Source organism: Phocoena phocoena, chromosome 12 (genome assembly GCF_963924675.1).
Source record: "Phocoena phocoena chromosome 12, mPhoPho1.1, whole genome shotgun sequence".
Classification (NCBI taxonomy): domain Eukaryota; kingdom Metazoa; phylum Chordata; class Mammalia; order Artiodactyla; family Phocoenidae; genus Phocoena; species Phocoena phocoena.
The window spans coordinates 89,927,338-89,949,920 of NC_089230.1; the positions used below are offsets into that span (position 1 = coordinate 89,927,338).

At 40.8% G+C, this 22,583-nt stretch overlaps 1 protein-coding gene across 1 annotated transcript in view; it reads right to left on the minus strand.

Moving 5' to 3' along the window:
* Positions 1-111: 111 nt before the first annotated feature.
* The window catches only part of PHF3 (PHD finger protein 3), a 103,455-nt gene continuing 80,983 nt past the window's right edge, over positions 112-22,583 (minus strand). The window contains exons 10-16 of the mRNA XM_065888765.1: positions 11,534-11,665; positions 10,509-10,644; positions 8,547-8,742; positions 7,891-8,038; positions 5,644-5,733; positions 3,444-3,639; positions 112-3,220 (exon numbers count right to left, since the gene is read on the minus strand). Of these exons, the coding sequence (XP_065744837.1) occupies positions 1,104-3,220; positions 3,444-3,639; positions 5,644-5,733; positions 7,891-8,038; positions 8,547-8,742; positions 10,509-10,644; positions 11,534-11,665 (3,015 nt within the window). The 3' untranslated portion in view covers positions 112-1,103. The remainder of the gene's footprint in view (positions 3,221-3,443; positions 3,640-5,643; positions 5,734-7,890; positions 8,039-8,546; positions 8,743-10,508; positions 10,645-11,533; positions 11,666-22,583) is intronic.

Genomic DNA, 22,583 nt, shown 5'->3' on the forward strand with positions numbered 1-22,583 from the left:
TTACAGTTAATTACACGTTTTACAGAAAGATTCACAATACGTTTCTCTTAAATAAAATTTCTGTGGTCTTACAATGATTAGTCAGTGTACCAAATTTTGACGGTGTACCAGTTTTCAGAAACATACCTGCAAAGTGGGTTATAGCTGCACAGTTTTTCAGTGGCAGTTTCAAATTCTAGCCTCTTTAGAACTACACGATTTATCTCAATAGCCTATGATCTAAGATAAAGAAATCGTTTTTCTTCTCATCTTAGCCTATATGCTCTTGGCTGAGTAAGAGAAGAACAATGTCTGAAGGTATTTAATGCCTCAAAGAAGAAATTCTTTTACTACTGAATTTCAAATCACACACACAAAATAGGTGAGAAATTCTTTTATCATATTTAGAATCAAAATATCCCTTAAAATATTTACATTGTACAGTAAAAAGGATAGCAAAACACAAGATCATGTACAAGCTTAAGTATTCAAGTTTCTGAAGAGCCAAAAAGGAAAAGGAAAACAATGGACTACCACAAAGCTGTAGTACGGTAACAAACGCCTTCAATGAGTGCAGACTAAAGCAATAAATGTACTCCTTGGGTTTCTGATTCTTGGTCAAAAACTGCTCGACTAAATGATTAATATAATCCAATTACCAAGTTGCTTGGCTTTTTGTTGCTCCTCTACAGTTTCTTTAAAAACAGTGCAATTTAAAACAAACTTACAGAGTACACGTTACTCTCAAATTAGTCATTATATAAAGGACATTCACTAGAGGCAGTAAATATATTCCATGATTAACCATATTTACCAATTAAGGAATAAAACTAAAATTTCTAAGCCTTTATTGCATATTAATAAAACAAATCTTTGAATATACAGCAATGTAAAACTTTTAAAAACATTAAATTCCTAGAACTAGGGGGGGTGGTTGGCGTGAAGAAGGGATGAAGAGCAGTGGCCCGGGGCGCTCTGCACCAACACACAGAATTTACTGTCCTGCAAACCACCAATATTAAAAATGCAAAAGGGGGCACGACCCTAGCAGGCAATCATACAAAGGTTTAAAGACACAACGTTTAACAGCTATTTCAATGTACCCCTGCGGCAGCCTGCCGGCTTCACCTTTTGCCTTTGGCTCTGTCGCCGTGGTCCCTGTCTCTGTGGTGCCTGTCTCGGTCCTTCTCGCCTTCTCTATGCTTACTCTTCTCCCGCTCTCTGTCCTTCTCCTGGTCTTCACCCTTGGGCGTGTCTGCCTTCCTGTCTACAGCCCTGCTGTCTCTGCTCGCTCTTCCGTCCACTCCTCGCTCCCCGTGCGGCGGCCGTGCCCTCTCCTGACCCTTGTGCCCTTCCTCCCTGCTCTTCCTGTCTCTGTCCTTGTCCTGGGCTCTGTCTCTGCGCCTGTGCCTTTCGGATTCCTGCTCCCACCCCTTCTCATGGCGCTCTCTTTTCAGGTGGTGCGAATCACTGTAAAATCTCTGACGATCCCCCTTACCCCTGTTAAACGGTCTATCCAGTTGCTGTTGGTCTTGCCTACCCCAAGGGTCACTATGGCGCCTTTCTGGCCTCCGAACGTCTTTAATCTGGTAAAAATTTTGCGGGCCTAGATACCGTGATGCTTGCGAGAGGGGACCCATCATACGTTGCGGTTGGCCTGTCAGATGCACGACAGGTGGCCAGGGAACCATGGGGTTCTGAGCAAAGCCAAAGCCCGGAGGGGGAAGCAATGGGGGTGGCAGATGTGGCGGGAATGCAAACATGCTTTGTGGGGGGAAATGTGGAGGCCCCGGAAATGGAAATCCAGGAGGGCTACACTTGAGATGCTGAAGGCTGGGCTGCTGTGGCCTTACGGGTGAACAGTTTGCACTTGCTCTGGGGCTGGCGCTTCTGGAGGGGAAGCTGACGCTCTTAGCAGGAAGTTCAGATCGACGTGTGTTTCCAGCCTCAAAATGCGACGCTGCTGCCACGGATCCTCTTCGAAATGGCTGCACAGTTTCAATATTTTGCATTAGAATCTCCTCCTGTAAGGGTTTTGCTTGTTCCGTTGGAGAGGTGCGTATGTTTTCTGCCGATGGCGAGTTCTGTACAGCCCCAGAATCATCACTCTGCTGAATACATGAGTTTCTCTCTACAGAAGGCAACTTGTCCTCAACACTGCTTTGTTCGGTTAACTGCTCCCTGTGCGATAGGCCGGGCAGGGGCTGCTTCTCTCCTTGCCGGCAGCTATCTCCGTCCCTGCTTTCTGGAGCGGACGCCTGCTGACTCCGCCCTGCTGCCTGCCTAGGGTCCCTTTTCAGGTTGATGAACTGCGGGGCCCGTGTCGTATTAGCAGCAAGGTTTTCACTGCAACTCACGTTACCGTCTACGTTTCCTTTTCCTACATTAGACCTGCAGGGAGAACTAGTATTTGAAGTCCAATTATCTTGCAAGTTATTCTCTTGATCTTGTAGCAGCTGTCTTTTTAGCGCTCTCTCTTTACTCTCCACAGTCTCCTCTTGTTTTGACTGTATCGATAAATTTGTCAGGAATGCTTCTGTAGAAACATCTGGTGGTTTACCTCTGAGACTAAGGCTTGTCAAAGGCCCAGCAGAAACAGAAGAGGCCCCCATTCCGGACGCCTCGTCTCCTACTGAACTACCAGCCGACTCTGAAGGCTTATCTCCTTTAACCTTCACTTCCTTGGCTTCACCATCAGTTGCTTCCACTGTATCTATCTTCTCTGCTTTCAGGTCGGCTTGCTCATTTATAAATGGAATTTCTTTAAGAGTGTTTTGTTCTGTCCCTGACTGAGCCTGTTCATATGCTTGAGTAGTGCCCAAAAGGCTCTGAAGGATGTCATCTACAGGAAGAGGTTTATTTGCCAATTCCAGAGTAGAAGGTTGATTTTCCCAGCCAATCAAGACCCCAGGAAGGAATCTTAAAGGTTTTGGTGGCTCCTGTTTGGTGACTTCCACTAAAGGTTCAATGACCGTTGGAGGGTCTTCCTGAAGAGTCTGCTGAGGCTTATTTCTTTGCTTGTGCAACACAGTTGTAAAAGAATTAAAAAAGTCATTTTCTTCTTCTGCTGCCTCCTCTGGGGAAACTTCTACCTTACTTTTTTTATCAGGCGGCAATGTTACTGGTACACTTTCAGGCATCTCAGCTGTGTGACCGGCACCAGCAGTGGCACCGTGCTGTCGTTTCAGTTTTTGACGAATAATTAAGCCCAACAATAGATTAGGTCTGTGCAGTTCAAGGCCTGTACAAAATCAAAAACATCAATTAATAGTCATTTTTCAATCATTACAATAAAGAGTAAAATTCTGCATCTAGTTTATTACAGCCTCCTCAATGGGTGCCTGTCCGTGTCACGGCAGATCTAAAGGGCTGGGCCCCAAGAAGGAACGCAGAGTCTGCTCTCCTGCTCCGGCCCTGCCTCTCACCTCACTTCATTCATATTCTATTCTTAAACGAATACCTACCAGGTCCATCAAAGGGCACGAGAGGGTGTGGGATTTTATCCGTGGCACCCAGAGGGATTAGGTACATGTCTTTAACCTGCTTCATGTTGTTAGCGGCCACTCCGTAGCGCTTCCTGCTGCTGAAGTATGCAAACAGCAAAGTGTAAGAAATTTGATCTTCTTCAGTCACAGGTGTGAAGCGAACCACACAAATTTCCTATTCAAGCAAATAACAAATGGTTGTTTAAAACAATAACCTAAACAACAGCCTGGTTTTAAATACCGTTCTCAATTAGTAATAATCTGTTGAATTTTACGACTGTTACCAAGTAACGTGGCTTACTACTTAAATGCAGATATGAATACTAAAAGGAAACAACTCTCAGGAAAAGATCCTGGCTGGTCCACTGGTGGATCTGTTTTATCTGAAACTGTCCCATAGAAACTGCGTCCCAAGGTAATTAATTTGTGCAAGGTGACACACCTCTCAGTGGCAGAGAAGATATTTAAAGCCATGTCTCCTGATATCTATACTGTGCCCTCATTTCCAATGTTGTAACTTCCACAGAGGGCTGCCTATATTCTCAGTACACTGCAAATTAACAACAGCCACCACCAGTGCCCCACCACATACACACACACACAGAAATGCACAAATCCACAGATAACCCAAGTTAGAGGGACTGAATCTAGGAATAAAGGGGGCTGGGTGAAAGACCTCAAATACACACAGCCATAAATTCTGTAAAACCATTCGGCTTACTGAGGAACTTATTTGCCTGCCTCTGGGTTCTTGGCTTTGCTTCAGATAGAAAAGACAGTCCCAATTTGGTGTTAATTTGGTAGTGTGAAAAACGGATGCTTCTTCATGAAAAATGAAATGGGGAGAGCCAGATCTACTGCAAAGCCTACACGGATGCAAGATCCTAGAGAAGACACATGAATGAGCTGAACTATGGCTCTACCTCTTCTAAGAGGTCTGTCATCCCGAGTGTCCTCCTTTGGGGCCGACAAGTCCAGATGGAAGCACACTGGGCAGTACCGGGGGGGCAGATCAAGAGCATCCCCCAAACAACCAGGAGGAATACCTCCCAATACTTCCCTATGACTTTTGCTATCATGAGAAAGTGAAAGCAAGTAAATGTAGTAACTTTTCTGTACTGCTTCAAAGTTTTATTTGTATTCTAATACAGTATCAGTTTAAATTCTAAAATCTATGTTGGAAAAAATATTATTTTCAGCTGAAGATTATCCATTATGGATCACTACTAATCTTACTAAAGACTTCTGATCATAAAAGATAAAAAAGTTAATGTTCGTTTATTCAAAATTTATTTTTTGAATGTCTATAATATGCTGGGTATTACCACCCTTGGAGGGAAAAATGATTTCTTCTAATGATTAAATATTCCTGTGTAGTTATGTTCTTTGAGTTAAAGAAATGATAGAAGATATAGAGAGAGAAAAGAAAAAGAGAGATATTGCTATAGAGGCTACTAATTATCTCCCAGTATCCATCCACCTCATTTCCTCCTATTACAAAGAGAACCCTTAACTTTTAGTTGGGCACATGGCCATCCAACAGAGATCACACTTCCCAGCCTCCTTAGTAGCCATATGAAGTTTATGAGTAAGCTCTTGCCAATGGAAGTTAGAAGAAGTGAAAAGATAACTGCAAGTTCTAGGTCTTGCTTCTAAAACAACTGGACAGACATTCTTTTTTTCCCACTTGGTGCTGCTAAGTCAGCTCTGACCCTGCTTGAATGATAAGGACAACAGTCTTGCAAACAGCAAAATAACAAGACAGAGGAGCCTCATCCCTGCTTAATCGAACGGCCTGAAGCCCTGAACTACTGACCCACCTAACATAGCAGGAAAATGAACAACTTTAGGGTCTCTTTGTCCCAACAGCTTAGCCTATGCCCCAACTAAAACAAATGTCTACAATCAAAGCAAGGCAAAATTCCAGGATGAAATCTCAATACTTACTCTAAAACATTTCTTTCAAAACAGTGACAGAAATCACTGAGAGAGCATACCACGAAAGGAATGCTGTGCTTTGAGCTCTAGCAAATGGCTATAGTTCAGCTTTGTCAGGCATATTATGTAGATTTAGTACGTGTACTGGCTCCCTCCCCTGGGGACCCTGCACAAGAACTCTCAGTGGTTTACTTTTCAAATACTGTCTCACATTGGGAGAGTGAAAAAAAGTTCTCCTCACCTTGGTTCCTGAGGCTTTAATTTTTTCCACATAATCCCAGACTGTCTGAGGTGATATTCTACCACCGACTTGAATACTATCTGGTAGATCCTGTGGTAAGGACATGAAGGTGATCAGTGTATACAGATTATATTTATTATAATGTCTATACTTCATACAAACTTAGCTCTAAGACTAATCTGAAATAGTGATAAAAAAAACAAGTAAGATTATAAAATGCATCAGAGAACATAATAAAGTACAGGAAGAGCAATTAGGCTTTACCTCAAATGTCAACTCCAAATGACTGAGATGGATGCCCAAAATACAGTTAAGAAAGAATCTGAGGTCAAGAAAAAGAAGCAGTGCAAGCATCCCACTTTGACAATCCAGGAAGAGTACAACAGATTCCAAAATATTAGGGGACACTGTTTTTCCCCTTCTACCTCCCCTTCCTTTTTCTTGGTGGTAGTGAGTTGGGGTATGCCTTTATCACTAACAGCTGGATTTCAGAAGTTATCAAGCTTAATTATAGAGTATATTTTTGCACAGAAAAGAATAACATTGTAATAATGCAAGGTTCATTATTTTTTAAAGGCATAATCTTTCTGAGAACAGATGACTATACATAAAATCAATCAAGAGCTGTACAATTAAGAATATTTCAAACTTTAATCAGTATATTTGGTTTTTATGGAGAGAAAAACATAATCGATATAAATTCAATTAAGTTTAAATGATTAATTGCTTTATTTTATTTGGGATTTTAGTCCAAATCAAACTAAAAATAAGTAGAAAGCAGAGGTGGAGTTCTGGAAAGCAATCACACAGAAACTGGCTCAGAAAAGAGAATAATAGTTTTGTTTAAAATCAAAAGGGTCCTGTAGTTTAGGACTCAGTTATCCATTTAAAAGAAGAGTTATCTTCACCATGGACTGATCAAAGACTAAATTTCTAAACAGATTTGTTCAAAAAGAAAAGCACTGAATTTTTTTCTTGTAAAATCAATGTATCTAAAATATTACTTGCCAACCAAACTATATGTAAAATAATTAAGTCGTTTATTAATCAAAAACACAACTAGACAAATAAGCTGATGGAGATTAGATAAGCAACATTACATTGAGTCAAACTAATTTCATCCTAATACAAAGAAAAGTTTATATTAGTCTTAAAAAGGAACAGGCATATATATGATTTACGTTTTATAAAATACTGAAAACCATTTTTTAAAAAACTTTTGCCTTTATGGTCAGCAGACTGAGAATGAATGAAAAAAATGATAGATATGAACATAATAGCAAAATATAATCTCAACAAAAATACAGTACACATATACTGATTTATTTTCCTTCTGCAGAAACACAGAGAAATACAAACTTTATTAAAAGAGTTCAGAAAACATTGTACTTTCTCACTTATCCTAATACTATAATACTACAGCTGCTTGTTTCCCATAAATACTGCATAGTAATCCCTTCCTATTCCCTCAGGTATAAAACCAACCAAGGGCACCACTGCAGCAACCAAGGTCATTGCTCTCAGGACTGTCAACTAACTGGCAAGTCTCAACTAGACAGCTCACCCTTGAACAACATGGGGGTTAATTAAGGGTGCCCACCCTCTGCTCAGTTGATAATCCGAGTATAACCTACAGTTGTCCCTCCGTATACACAGTTCCACACCTGAGGATTCAACCAACTGTGGGTCACGTGGTACTGTGGTTTTCACTATTGAAGAAATCCGTGTATAAGTGGACCATGCAGTTCAAAACTGTGTTGCTCAAGGGTCAACTGGATGTGTATCTATATTCACAGAAATGGGCAGGTAAAGGACCACAGTCATGAAGTTGGGGAAATTTAAGCAGTAGGGGAATTGTAAGACTTGATAACAATGAAAAACTCTCCCTGACAAGCTAACACTGAAGGCCATAAATATGTCCATCTTTTACGTAAGTCTGTACTTAAAGAAAAACTTAGATATCCACGCAGACACTCATTAATCTTTAATTCTGACAGAGAATACATCTTGGGAAGAGTACAAGACATGTGGATTTAATACATCAGGGCACAATTTTCTACAGTTCTAAAACTCCATTCGTGGACTCATAATTCCATTAATTGAATGGTTTAAGGATCACTGTCAGTAAATATTTTTGTCATGAATGAAAATTAAATATTTTAATTTTATTATGTTGTTTCTTTGCCTTGTGGCTTCAGAAACATATATGTCAACCCAGGCATAGAAGGGTAGAAAAGTTCACAGTACCTCTGTCAAGTACTCAGGGGAACCAGACACTGGGTAGGCTTTGGTAACAAATTTTGCTACAGATGGCATGTTGATAAAACCTTTCCAGATGAAGTTCAATCGAGCCAGGAAGGTAGACTCAACTTCAACAGTTCCAGGCATCTCTGGACTAAAAAATGACATTAAGAAGTTTTCAGCCTAAAGATCTGCTCATGAATAAACGCATTTTCTATTTACTCATCAATCATTTCTATTTTAGCATGTCAAGAAAACCAAAATACGAAAAGGCTATGATTAAGGAGTTTATATTTTCACTTTAATGTACTTATATTTACATAGTCATGTTTTTACAAAGTCTTTCTTCTAGGCTGTCTTGTGGACTAATATGGTCCAGAGAAATGCAAGCAATTTTTCTTTAATGACTTATCTCCTGCCTCTTGGAGCTAAAGCAATTAAGGAGAGTTTTAAAGTCAAGTCCCCACACACTCAAGTCTCTAAATTAACTTTTAGAGTCTTTTTAAAAATCTCAATTAGGGTACAGGAAGGTTCAGTTACTGTCTCAAAAGAAAGGTTTCTTTCTTAAGAAACATGTCACTTTTCTAAAGTTTTTGAAGACTTCCAAGTATAATATGGCAAAGAGCTATAAAGAACAGAAATTATAACTAACAGAAAATTACCGTGGAGCAGAAGAGAATGTTGACTTCGGAGACTCTTGTTTCTCCTCTTCAAAGAATTCAGAGGCCAAAATATTTGAGGTTGAAGACAAAGCATCTGCTATACTTTCTGCTTCATTGTCTGAATGTTTACGAGATACTCCAACAACAACTTTCACTTTTTTGGGAGAAAGATCATCTACAGGCGGTGCCATTCGACCTGAAGCCAGAAAACACCAATTTATACCACATTTGTAAACTGAAATTTCTGTAACTTCATCCATTTTCACTTCTAAAGTTATTCAGTTTCCCTGACTGCACTGTTGCATAACCATACATTTACTGGGGTAATTTGTAACTATCATCATTTCTCACAATGAGTTCTAGAACACCTCCCTTACTGATGTGAAAAATTAAAAAAAAAAGAGAATGTTAAACAACTCAGACAAGCTTTTGAAAAGGAAACATTACAACCAGAACCTAAAAATGGTTTCCTGATTCCCTATCAAACATTTTTTAAACTAAGCTACAACAAATTCCAACAGTCTTGAGAGGTAACATGAGGAACTAAGTAAAAAAAATCTGTATCCCTACTTCGTGTTACATATAGCAGCAGTCCGTGACATATTCATACTACAATGCTACTTAGTTACTAAGCATGAAAAAACACTAGTAAAAGTTTAGAAAATGACATTGATTTTCTCTATAGAATCAAGAAGGAAAACCCAAACTTTATGAAAATAGGTCAAGTACAGTAGTATTTAACAAATATTTTGTGTGCTACCATTAAATTTATTGAAATATTATAAAATTAAATATTATATTAATTATAAATATAACTTTAATCATGAAAATTAGTAGAATAGAATTAACAAAAAAATTATTAAGATTTTTCCCAGACAAAACCCTAATGAGTATACTAAAAATACTAGTAAACCATGGATAGCTTTCTTCAGGAATAACAATGTCTAAAAACACCCTGCCCTTTAAGTCTTTACCATTGTACCAACTGTGAACACACGATTTTGAGAAGATATGTCATTTTTATTATAAGAAAGCTGCCTAGTCTCTAAAACAGTGATGGAGGGCAGCATGTTAACTAACCTGAAAAATTTTTCATCTTACTGAACAAAGTATGTATCAGTCCTTTAGCATACCACAGTAAAAAAATAAAACTCCAGAGCTACATCTCTAGAGTTTTAAAAAACTCTCGTCCTCCACCTTTACCAATAAACTGAATATAAACTTAAACTCTTGCTCAACACATCCCCATTTCTTATGCCCTAAATCCAGTCTCTAACATCTGTCGATATTACCTAACCTGAGTATCTCAAAGCCTCCCTTTAATTAAAAGCACCTGCATCTCCCTCTTGCACTAGTGCACAAACGCCTGCCACCTAGCCTCGCTCCTTCTTCTCTTGGCTTCTTTCATCATCATCTCTACTCAAAGTCAGAGAAATCTTCATAAAATTCCAAGCTGATCATATCATTCCCCTGCTCAAATCCCTTCAATCACTACCCACTGCTCTTAGATAGAAGACTAAAATGTTTCATATGGCCTACCAAAGCAGGTTTTCAGCAATTTTTATCATAATCTGCAAAGTAACATTTTATATCATGATCCATTACTTACATACACGCACACTCCACATAACCCTGTGTGTCTGTGCACATGTGTGCGTATACATGTATGTATGCATGTGTGGGTCTTTTTGTTATACATAAACAACTGGAACTAAAGTCTCTCAAAATCATACTTATCTTTAACAGTGCAATTCACCGTGATACCGTGATATTTTCTATTCTGTTTTCGTTTGTTTTTGAAATGCTAGTGAACTACTTACTAAATTGATTTCACTACTACTACTAAGTCACAATCTGACTCTGCACCAGTACTGGGAAAACAAAAACCTATTTAAATTACAATTTACAAGTATTCCCCTTTCAAAATGAAAGCAACATTTAGGAAGAAATACTTCAAATTACCTATGCAAATTTTGCAGTTAAGATCAAAAAGATGTTGTCTGTGTTGATTAGTGGTATCTTTAGATAAGGAGTCAATCTCTTCTTTCTGTTTGTCAGATCCTTCTGTCTTCTCCATTGACTTATTAGCTGTAGGTTCCTAACAACAGTGAGAGTAAAAATAAGTTAACAGAAAACCTTTGGCCTCAATTATTTAAACCATCTGATATTTCATACTGATATTTTTCCAAAATCAAACTGCTCCATTCATAGGTTGTTCTTCACGATTTCTTTAAAAAATAAATGCTAGATGTTAATTATGACATAAAACAGAGCAAAAACTCAAACATTTCTCATTCTTCAAGGCCTCTAACAAGATTATTTTCTCATTGATATTTGAAAGTAAGAAAAGCTACACCTGCTCTCAAACTAGTCTGTCTTAAGAAGCACCTGCAGATTTCGAGGCCTGTGATACAGGTGGTCTGCACACTACGTACAGAAAAACAATGCTTTAAACACTCTCAAAACAACATTAAACCAATAATATAGACAACTCTAATATATACACAGTTTAAAAAATTCTTTTTTCTACTTTAAGAACAAGAGAAGCAGTGGCTTCTCTTGCTGCGGAGCACAGGCTCTAGGCGCGTGGGCTTCAGTAGTTGTGGCTTGTAGGCTCTAGAGCGCAGGCTCAGCACTTGTGGCTCGCAGGCTATAGAGCGCAGGTTCAGTAGTTGTGGCGTACAGGCTTAGCTGCTCTGCGGCATGTGGGATCTTCCCAGACCAGGGCTCAAACCCATGTCCCCTGCACTGGCAGGCGGATTCTTAACCACTGCGCCACCAGGGAAGTCTGCCCCCCTTTATTTTTATATTCCAAGTGAATCATTTAATGGGAGTAAGGCTCAGTTTGATATTACCATAAGTATTAACAGAAGAAAATGGTTAAAGATAAACATTTTCCCTTCTATCAAAAACGGTCAAATAACTCTTTTCTGAATCTTCATGTTTTGAGCACTGTAAAACATGTTATTTTTATTATCATAATTTACCTGAATCTCCATGGCTGCTTCCTGTTCTTTCATTGGCGCATCACTCTCAATTTCTATCTCACCTTTATGAGTTATCTTGGTGATTGGTCGTCTTTCCACTTCTCTCTGTTCTTTCTCAATCATTTCTATGGTCTAATGGGACATATTTTAAAGAAAACTTCACAGTTAATCACAGATGATTTTTAACCTTTAGGTAGTCTCTCAAGCAACAAACATATACTGAGTACTTGCAAATGTCAGTTTTAAGTGCTGGCGTTTTAAGAATTAGACCTCATACGTCAGCCTGGGGAAGTTTACATATACAGTAACTGGAGACAGCTGAAGTGTAATCTAATTTGCAAAGTGATGAAACATGATATTTACATTTAAAATCTGCTTTAGGATCTAGTATGTCAGCAGGTGCCACAGAGAAATAACAATCAAGTTCCTCTTAGATTCCTAACTTGATGTTCTAACATCTCCCACAGCAGCAGAAATTTAGTCGAACCACAGAAACGGGCAATCCCCCATCAGAAGGCTCCTGACGGAGCATACTCTGTGACAGGGAACAAGCTCAGCAACAAAGCATAATAAATAAGCAAGAGCGGACAGAACTAGTAAAAGGTAGCTGAGAGTGGAATGGGTTAAGGAAGGTAAAGACAGATCCGGTCATTTGTCTTGTCACTGTTAAGTGCAAATCTTCCTTTAAAGAAAGAAATCAGATACACAGCCCGAAGAAAGAAACAGCTGGTCTCCCATGCAGATGACACCTGCAGCCACAGTTTCAAAGAAGAGAGAGGCACATGCACATTTGGGATACGAAGCGAAAAAAGAGATGGTGATATTATTTGCAAAATACGAGAAATTATACAAGGGGAAATTAAAGAAATATGTGACTTAGTGTAATGTATCAAATTAAGGCCTCTTGCACATCAAATTAAATTTGGTAGAAGATCAACATGGAGGATTAATGCTAACATTAGGTAAATCATGTAGAGTTCATATATAAGAAACCACTATTTTCCAGAATAAAGGGCTAATACTCTAAGGCCATTGTAATAAAAACAGTGGATAATGTGGCTATCTTGCGGTCACAATAATTTGAAGTCACATATTCACCTCACCTTCAAAGATATTTCAAGTTCACAAACCCCCAATGAAAACTCTCAGGATTGGTAACTTTCAGAATTTTTTAGTTTTAAATATGCAATACACAGAGAGAGGGGGAAGATGGCGGAAGAGTAAGACGTGGAGATCACCTTCCTCCCCACAGATACACCAGAAATAATACATCTACACGTGGAACAACTCCTACAGAACACCTACTGAACGCTGGCAAAAGACCTCAGACCTCCCAAAAGGCAAGAAACTCCCCCACGTACCTGGATAGGGCAAAAGAAAAAAGAATAAACAGAGACAAAAGAATAGGGACAGGACCTGTACCAGTGGGAGGGAGCTACGAAGGAGGAAAGTTTTCCACACACTAGGAGCCCCTTCGCGAGTGGAGACTGTGGGTGGCGGAGTGGGGACGCTGTGGAGGAGAGCGCAGCAACAGGGGTGCAGAGGGCAAAGCGGGGAGATTCCCGCACAGAGGATCGGTGCCGACCGGCACTCACCAGCCCGAGAGGCTTGTCGGCTCACCCGCCGGGGTGAGCGGGGCTGGTAGCTGAGGTTCGGCCTTCCGTCGGAGTGCAGGGAAAGGACTGGGGTTGGCGGCGTGAACACAGCCTGAAGGGGGTTAGTGCACCACGGCTAGCCGGGAGGGAGTGCGGGGAAAAGTCTGGACCTGCCGAAGAGGGAAGAGACTTTTTCTTCCCTCTTTGTTTCCTGGCGCGCGAGGAGAGGGGATGAAGAGTGCTGCTTAAAGGAGCTCCAGAGACGGGTGCGAGCCGCGGCTAAAAGCGCGGACCCCAGAGACGGGCATGAGACGCTAAGGCTGCTGCTGCCGCCACCAACAAGCCTGTGTGCGAGCACAGGTCACTATCCACACCCACCTTCCGGGGAGCCTGTGCAGCCCGCCACTGCCAGGGTCCCGGGATCCAGGGACAACTTCCCTGGAAGAACGCATGGTGCCTCAGGATGGTGCAAAGTCACGCCCACCTCTGCCGCCGCAAGCTCGCCCCGCACTCCGTGCCCCTCCCTCCCCTGGGCCTGAGTGAACCAGAGCCCCCGAATAAGCGGCTCCTTTAACCCCGTCCTGTCTGAGCGAAGAACAGACGCCCTCCGGCGACCTACACGCAGAGGCGGGGCCAGATCCAAAGCTGAACCCTGGGAGCTGTGCGAACGAAGAACAGAAAGGGAAATCTCTCCCAGCAGCCTCAGAAGCAGCACATTAAAGCTCCACAATCAACTTCATGTACCCTGCATCTGTGAAATACCTGAATAGACGAGTCATCCCAAGTTGAGGAGGTGGACTTTGAGAGCATGATTTATGATTTTTTTTCCCCTTTTCCTTTTTGTGACTGTGTATGTGTATGCTTCTGTGTGAGATTTTTGTCTGTATAGCTTTGCTTTCACCATTTGTCCTAGGGTTCTATCGTCCGATTTTTTTTTCTTAAAAAAATATTTTTTCTTAATAATTATTTTTTATTTTAATAACCTTATTTTATTTTACCTTACTTCATTTTATCCTCTTTTTCTCTTCCTCTTTATTTTTACCTTTTCGTCCTTTTAATTCTGAGCCGTGTGTATTAAAGGCTCTTGGTGCTGCAGCCAGGAGTCAGTGCTGTGCCTCTGAGGTGGGAGAGCCAACTTCAGGACACTGGTCCACAAGAGACCTCCCAGCTCCACATAATATAAAATGGCGAAAATATCCCAGAGATCTCCATCTCAACACCAGCACCCAGCTTCACTCAACGACCAGCAAGCTACAGTGCTGGACACCGTATGCCAAACAACTAGCAAGACAGGAACACAACTCCACCCATTAGCAGAGAGGCTGCCTAAAATCATAATAAGTCCACAGACACCCCAAAACACACCACCAGATGTGGACCTGCCCACCAGAAAGACAAGATCCAGCCTCATCCACCAGAACACAGGCACTAGTCCCCTACACCAGGAAGCCCACACAACCCACTGAACAAACCTTAGCCACTGGGGACAGACACCAAAAATAACGGGAACTATGAACCTGCAGCCTGCAAAAAGGAGAACCCAAACACAGTAAGATAAACAAAATGAGAAGACAGAAAAACACACCGCAGATAAAGGAGCAAGATAAAAACCCACCAGATGTAACAAATGAAGAGGAAATAGGCAGTCTACCTGAAAAAGAATTCAGAATAATGATAGTAAAGATGACCCAAAATCTTGGAAATAGAATAGAGAAAATGCAAGAAACATTTAACAAGGACCTAGAAGAACTAAAGATGAAACAAGCAACAATGAACAACACAATAAATAAAATTACAAATACTCTAGATGGGATCAATAGCAGAATAACTGAGGCAGAAGAACGGATAAATGACCCGGAAGATAAAATAGTGGAAATAACTACTGCAGAGCAGAATAAAGAAAAAATAATGAAAAGAACTGAGGACAGTCTCAGATACCTCTGGGACAACATTAAACACACCAATATTCGAATTATAGGGGTCCCAGAAGAAGAAGAGAAAAAGAAAGGGACTAAGAAAATATTTGAAGAGATTATAGTTGACAACTTCCCTAATAAGAGAAAGGAAATAGTTAATCAAGTCCAAGAAGCACAGAGAGTCCCATACAGGAAAAATCCAAGGAGAAACACGCCAAGACACATATTAATCAAACTATCAAAAATTAAATACAAAGAAAACATATTAAAAGCAGCAAGGGAAAAACAACAAATAACACAGAAGGGAATCCCCATAAGGTTAACAGCTGATCTTTCAGCAGAAACTCTGCAAGCCAGAAGGGACTGGCAGGACATATTTAAAGTGATGAAGAGGAAAAACCTACAACAAAGATTACTCTACCCAGCAAGGATCTCATTCAGATTTGATGGAGAAATTAAAATGTTTACAGACAAGCAAAAGCAGAGAGAATTCAGCACCACCAAACCAGCTTTACAACAAATACTAAAAGAACTTATCTAGGCAAGAAACACAAGAGAAGGAAAAGACCCCCAATAAAAAACCCAAAACAATTAAGAAAATGGGAATAGGAACATACATATCGATAATTACTTTAAATGTAAATGGATTAATGCTCCCACCAAAAGACACAGACTGCCTGAATGGATACTAAAACAAGACCCATATATATGCTGTCTATAAGAGACCCACTTCAGACCTAGAGACACATACAGACTGAAAGTAAGGGGATGGAAAAAGATATTCCATGTAAATGGAAATCAAAAGAAAGCTGCAGTAGCAATTCTCAAATCAGACAAAATAGACTTTAAAATAAGGACTATTAGAAGAGACAAAGAAGGACACCACATAATGATCAAGGGATTGATCCAAGAAGAAGATATAACAATCGTAAATATTTATGCACGCAACATAGGAGCACCTCAATACATAAGGCAAATACAAACAGCAATAAAAGTGGAAATCAACAGTAACACATTCATAGTAGGGGACTTTAACACCCCACTTTCACCAATGGACAGATCATCCAAAATGAAATTAAATAAGGAAACACAAGCTTTAAATGATACATTAAATAAGATGGACTTAATTGATATTTAGAATACATTCCACCCAAAAACAACAGAATACACATTTTTCACACGTGCTCATGGAACACTCTCCAGGACAGATCATATCTTGGGTCACAAGTCAAGCACTGCTAAATTTAAGAAAATTGAAATTGTATCAAGTATCTTTTCCGACCACAATGCTATGGTACTAGATATCAATTACAGGAAGAGATCTGTAAAAAAAACAAATACATGGAGGCTAAACAATACCCTACTTAATAACGAAGTGATCACTGAAGAAATCAAAGAGGAAATCAAAAAATACCAAAAAAAAAATGACAATGGAGACCTGATGACCCAAAACCTATGGGATGCAGCAAAAGCAGTTCTATGAGGAAGTTTATAGCAATACAATCCTACCTTAAGAAACAGGAAACCTCTCAAATAAACAACCTAACCTTGCACCTAAAGCAATTAGAGAAAGAACAACAACAAAACCCCAAAGTTAGCAGAAGGAAAGGAATCATAAAGATCAGATCAGAAATAAATGAAAAAGAAGGAAACGATAGCAAAGATAAATAAAACTAGAAGCTGGTTCTTTGAGAAGAGAAACAAAATTGATAAACCATTAGCCAGACTCATCAAGAAAAAAAGGGAGAAGACTCAAATCAATAGAATTAGAAATGAAAAAGGAGAAGTAACAACTGACACTGCAGAAATAGAAGAGAGGATGAGAGATTACTACAAGCAACTCTATACCAAAAAAATGGAAAAACTGGAAGAAATGGACAAATTCTTAGAAATGCACAACCTGCCAAGACTGAATCAGGAAGAAATTGAAATATGAACAGACCAATCACAAGCACTGAAATTGAAACTGTGATTAAAAATCCTCCAACAAAAAAAAGCCCAGGACCAGATGGCTTCACAGGCAAATTTTATCAAACACTTAGAAAGGAGCTAACACCTATCCTTCTCAAAATCTTCCAAAATATAGCAGAGGGAGAAACACTCCCAAACTCATTCTAGGAGGCCACCATCACCCTGATACCAAAACCAGACAAGGATGTCACAAAGAAAGAAAACTACAGGCCAGTATCAATGACGAACATAGACGCAAAAATCCTCAGCAAAATACTAGCAAACATAATCCAACAGCACATCAAAAGGATCATACACCATGATCAAGTAGGGTTTATTTCAGGAATGCAAGGATTCTTCAATATATGCAAATCAATCAACGTGATACACCATATTAACAAACTGAAGGAGAAAAACCATATGATCATCTCAGTAGATGCAGAGAAAACTTTCGACAAAATTCAATACCCATTTATGATAAAAACCCTGCAGAAAATAGGCAGAGAGGGAACTTTCCTCAACATAATAAAGGCCATATATGACTAACCCACAGCCAACATCATCCTCAACGGTGAAAAACAAAGCATTTCCACTAAGATCAGGAACAAGACAAGGTTGCACACTCTCACCACTCTTACTCAACATAGTTTTGGAATTTTTAGCCACAGCAATCAGCGAAGAAAAGGAAATAAAAGGAATACAAGTCAGAAAAGAAGAAGCAAAGCTGTCACTGTTTGCAGATGACATGATACTATACATAGAGAATCCTAAAAATGCTACCAGAAAACTACTAGAGCTAATCAATGAATTTGGTAAAGTTGCAAGATACACAATTAATGCACAGAAATCTCTGACATTCTTATACACTAATGATGAAAAATCTGAAAGTGAAATCAAGAAAACATTCCCCGTTACCACTGCAACAAAAAGAATAAAATATCTAGAAATAAACCAACCTAAGGAGAGAAAAGACGTGTATGCAGAAAATTAAGACACTGATGAAGGAAATTAAAGATGATACAAATAGATGGAGAGATATACCATTTTCTTGGATTGGAAGAATCAACATTGTGAAAATGACTCTAGTACCCAAAGCAATCTACATATTCAATGCAATCCCTATCAAACTACCACTGGCATTTTCCACAGAACTAGAACAAAAATTTCACAATATGTATGGAAACACAAAAGATCCCGAATAGCCAAAACAATCTTGAGAACGAAAAACGGAGCTGGAGGAATCAGGCTCCCTGATTTCAAACTATACTACAAAGCTACACTAATCAAGATAGCATGGTACTGACACAAAAACAGAAATATAGATCAATGGAACAGGATAGAAAGCCCAGACATAAACCCACGCACATATGGTCACCTTATCTTTGATAAAGGAGGCAGGAATGTACAGTGGAGGAAGGACAGCCTCTTCAATAAGTGGTGCTGGGAAAACTGGACAGGTACATGTAAAAGTATGAGATTAGATCACTCCCTAACACCATACACAAAAATAAGCTCGAAATGGATTAAATACCTAAATGTAAGGCCAGAACCTATCAAACTCTTAGAGGAAAACATAGACAGAACACTCTATGACATAAACCACAGCAAGGTCCTTTTTGACCCACCTCCTAGAGAAATGGAAATAAAAACAAAAATAAAAAAATGGGACCTAATGAAACTTAAAAGCTTTTGGACAGCAAAGGAAACCATAAACAAGACAAAAGACAATGCTCAGAATGGGAAAAATATTTGCAAATGAAGCAACTGACAAAGGATTAATCTCCAAAATTTATAAGCAGGTCATGCAGCTCAATAACAAAAAAACAAACAACCCAATCCAAAAATAGGCAGAAGACCTAAATAGACATTTCTCCAAAGAAGATATACAGATTGCCAACAAACACATGAAAGAATGCTCAACATCATTAATCATTAGAGAAAGGCAAATCAAAACTACAATGAGATATCATATCACACCAGTCAGAATGGCCATCATCAAAAAATCTAGAAACAGGGCTTCCTTGGTGGCGCAGTGGTTGAGAGTCCGCCTGCCGATGCAGGGTACACGGGTTTGTGCCCCGGTCCGGGAGGATCCCACATGCCATGGAGCACCTGCGCCTGTGAGCCATGGCTGCTGAGCCTGCGCATCCGGACCCTGTGCTCCGCAACGGGAGAGGCCCCAGCAGTGAGAGGCCCGTGTACCGCAGAAAAAAAAAAAAAATCTAGAAACAATATATGCTGGAGAGGGTGTGGAGAAAAGGGAACCCTCTTGCACTGCTGCTGGGAATGTGAATTGGTACAGCCACTATGCAGAACAGTATGGAGGTTCCTGAAAAAACTACAAGTAGAACTACCATATGACCCAGTAATCCCACTACTGGGCATATGCCCTGAGAAAACCATAATTCAAAAAGCATCATGTTCCAAAATATTCATTGCAGCTCTATTTACAACAGCCCAGAGACGGAAACAACCTAAATGTCCATCATCAGATGAATGGATAAAGAAGATGTGGCACATATATACAATGGAATATTACTCAGCCGTAAAAAGAAACGAAATCGAGTTATTTGTAGTGAGGTGGATAGACCTAGAGTCTGTCATACAGAGCGAAGTAAGTCAGAAAGAGAAAGACAAATACCGTATGCTAACACATCTATATGGAATCTAAGAAAAAAAAATATGAAGAAACTAGGGGTAAGACGGGAATAAAGACACAGACCTACTGGAGAACGGACTTGAGGATATGGGGAGGGGAAAGGGTAAGCTGTGACAAAGCGAGAGTGTGGCATGGACATATATATACACGACTAAACGTAAAATAGATAGCTAGTGGGAAGCAGCCGCATAGCAGAGGGAGATCAACTCGGTGCTTTGTGACCACTTGGATGGGTGGGATAGGGAGGGTGGGAGGGAGGGAGAAGCAAGAGGGAGGCGACATGGGAACAAATGTATATGTATAACTGATTCACTTTGTTATAAAGCAGAAACTAACACACCATTGTAAAGCAATTATACTCCAAATAAGATGTAAAAAAAAAAAAAAAAAAAAGCCAGTGTTGAGACTCACACTAATTACAAAGGGGAAGATCACCTCCCAGGGGAAAAAAAAATAAAAAATGCAATACAGGAGATAGCTTCAAGACGGTGCAGGAGTAAGAAGTGGAGATCACCTTCCTCCTGACAAATACATCAGAAATACATCTAAACGTGGAACAAACCCTACAGAACACCTACTGAACGCTGGCAGAAGACCTCAGACCTCCCAAAAGGCAAGAAACTCCCCACGTACCTGGGTAGGGCAAAAGAAAAAAGAAAAATCAGAGACAAAAGAATAGGGACAGGACCTGCACCAGTGGGAGGGAGCTGTGAAGGAGGAAAGTTTCCACACACTAGGAAGCCCCTTCATGGGCGGAGACTGCGGGTGGCAGAGGGGGGAGCTTCGGCGCCGCGGAGGAGAGCACAGCAACAGGGGTGCGGGGGGCAAAGTGGAGAGATTCCCACACAGAGGAGCGGTGCCGACCGGCACTCACCAGCCCGTGAAGCTTGTCTGCTCCCCTGCCGGGGCAGGCGGGGCTGGGAGCTGAGGCTCCGGCTTCGGGTCGGAGCGCAGGGAGAGGACTGGGGTTGGCGGCGCGAACACAGCCTGAAGGGGTTACTGCACCACGGCTGGCCGGGAGGGAGTCCTGGAAAAGGTATGGACCTGCATAAGAGGCCAGAGACCATTATTTTGGGGTGCACGAGGAGAGGGGATACAGAGCACCACCTAAACAAGCTTCATAGACGGGCGCAGGCCGCAGCTATCAGTGCAGAGACCAGAAACGGGCATGAGACGCTAAGGCTGCTTCTGCCGCCACCAAGAAGCCTGTGTGCGAGCACAGGTCACTATCCACACCTCCCTTCCGGGAGCCTGTGCAGCCCGCCACTGCCAGGGTCCTATGATCCAGGGACAACTCCCCAGGGAGAACGCACGGCGCGCCTCAGGCTGGTGCAACGTCATGCCGGCCACTGCCGCCGCAGGCTCGCCCCACATCCGTACCCCTCCCACCCTGCGTCCTGAGTGAGCCAGAGCCCCCTAATCAGCTGTTAATTTAACCCCCTCCTGTCTGAGTGAAGAACAGATGCCCTCAGGCGACCTACACACAGAGGAGGGGCCAGATACAAAGCTGAACCCCAGGAGCTGTGCGAACAAAGAAGAGAAAGGGAAATCTCTCCCAGCAGCCTCCAGAGCAGCGGATTAAATCCCCACAATCAACTTGACGTACCCTGCATCGGTGGAATACCTGATTAGACAACGAATCACCCCAAAATTGAGGCGGTGGACTTTGGGAGCAACTGTAGACTTGGGGTTGGCTTTCTGCATCTAATGTGTTACTGCTTTTATGTTTACCTTAGTTTACTATTTAGAGCTTATTATCATTGGTAGATTTATTGATTTGGTTGCTCTCTTCCTTTCTTTTTTTTTATATATATATTTTTCCCTTTTCTCCTTTCTGAGGGTCTATGTGTATGCTTCTTTGTGTGATTTTGTCTATATACCTTCGCTTTTACAATTTGTCCTAGGGTCCTGTCATTTTTTTTTTTAAATAAAGTTCTTAATACTTGTTATCATTGATGGATTTGGTTTAACACATGGTTGCTCTCTCTTTCTTTCGTTTTTTATTACTTTATTTATTTTTATCTTTAATGATATATTTTTTATTTTAATTACTTTATTTTTCTTTGTTTCTTTCTTTTTCTCCCTTTTCTACTGAGCCGTGTGGCTGACAGGTTCTTGGTGCTCCAGCTGGGTGTCAGGCTTGTGCCTCAGAGGTGGGAGAGCTGAGTTCAGGACACTGGTCCACCACAGACCTCCCAGCCCCAGGTAATATCGAACAGTGAAAGGTCTCCTAGAGATCTCCAAATCAACGCTAAGATCCAGCTGCACTCAATGACCAGCAAGCTACAGTGCTGGACACCCTACGCCAAACAACTAGCAAGACAGGAAGAAAACCCCACCCATTAGCAGAGAGGCTGCCTAAAATCATATGAAGTTCACAGACACCCCAAAACACACCACCGGACGCGGTCCGGCCCACGAGAAAGACAAGGTCCAGCCCCACCCACCAGAACATACACACTGATAACCTCCACCAGGAAGCCTACACAAGCCACAGAACCAACCTTAACTACTGGGGACAGGCACCAAAAACAACGGGAACTACGAACCTGCAGCCTGCAAAAAGGAGACCCCCAAACACAGTAAGCTAAGCAAAATGAGAAGACAGAGAAACACACAGCAGATGAAGGAGCAAGATAAAAACCCACCAGATGTAACAAATGAAGAGGAAATAGGCAGTCTACCTGAAAAAGAATTCAGAGTAACGACAGTAAACAGGATCCAAAATCTTGGAAATAGAACGGAGAAAATACAAGAAACGTTTAACAAGGACCTAGAAGAACTAAAGAGTAAACAAACAATGATGAACACCACAATAAATGAAATAGAAAATCCTCTAGAAGGAATCAATAGCAGAATAACTGAGGCAGAAGAACAGATAAGTGACCTGAAAGATAAAATAGTGTAAATAACTACTACAGAGCAGAATA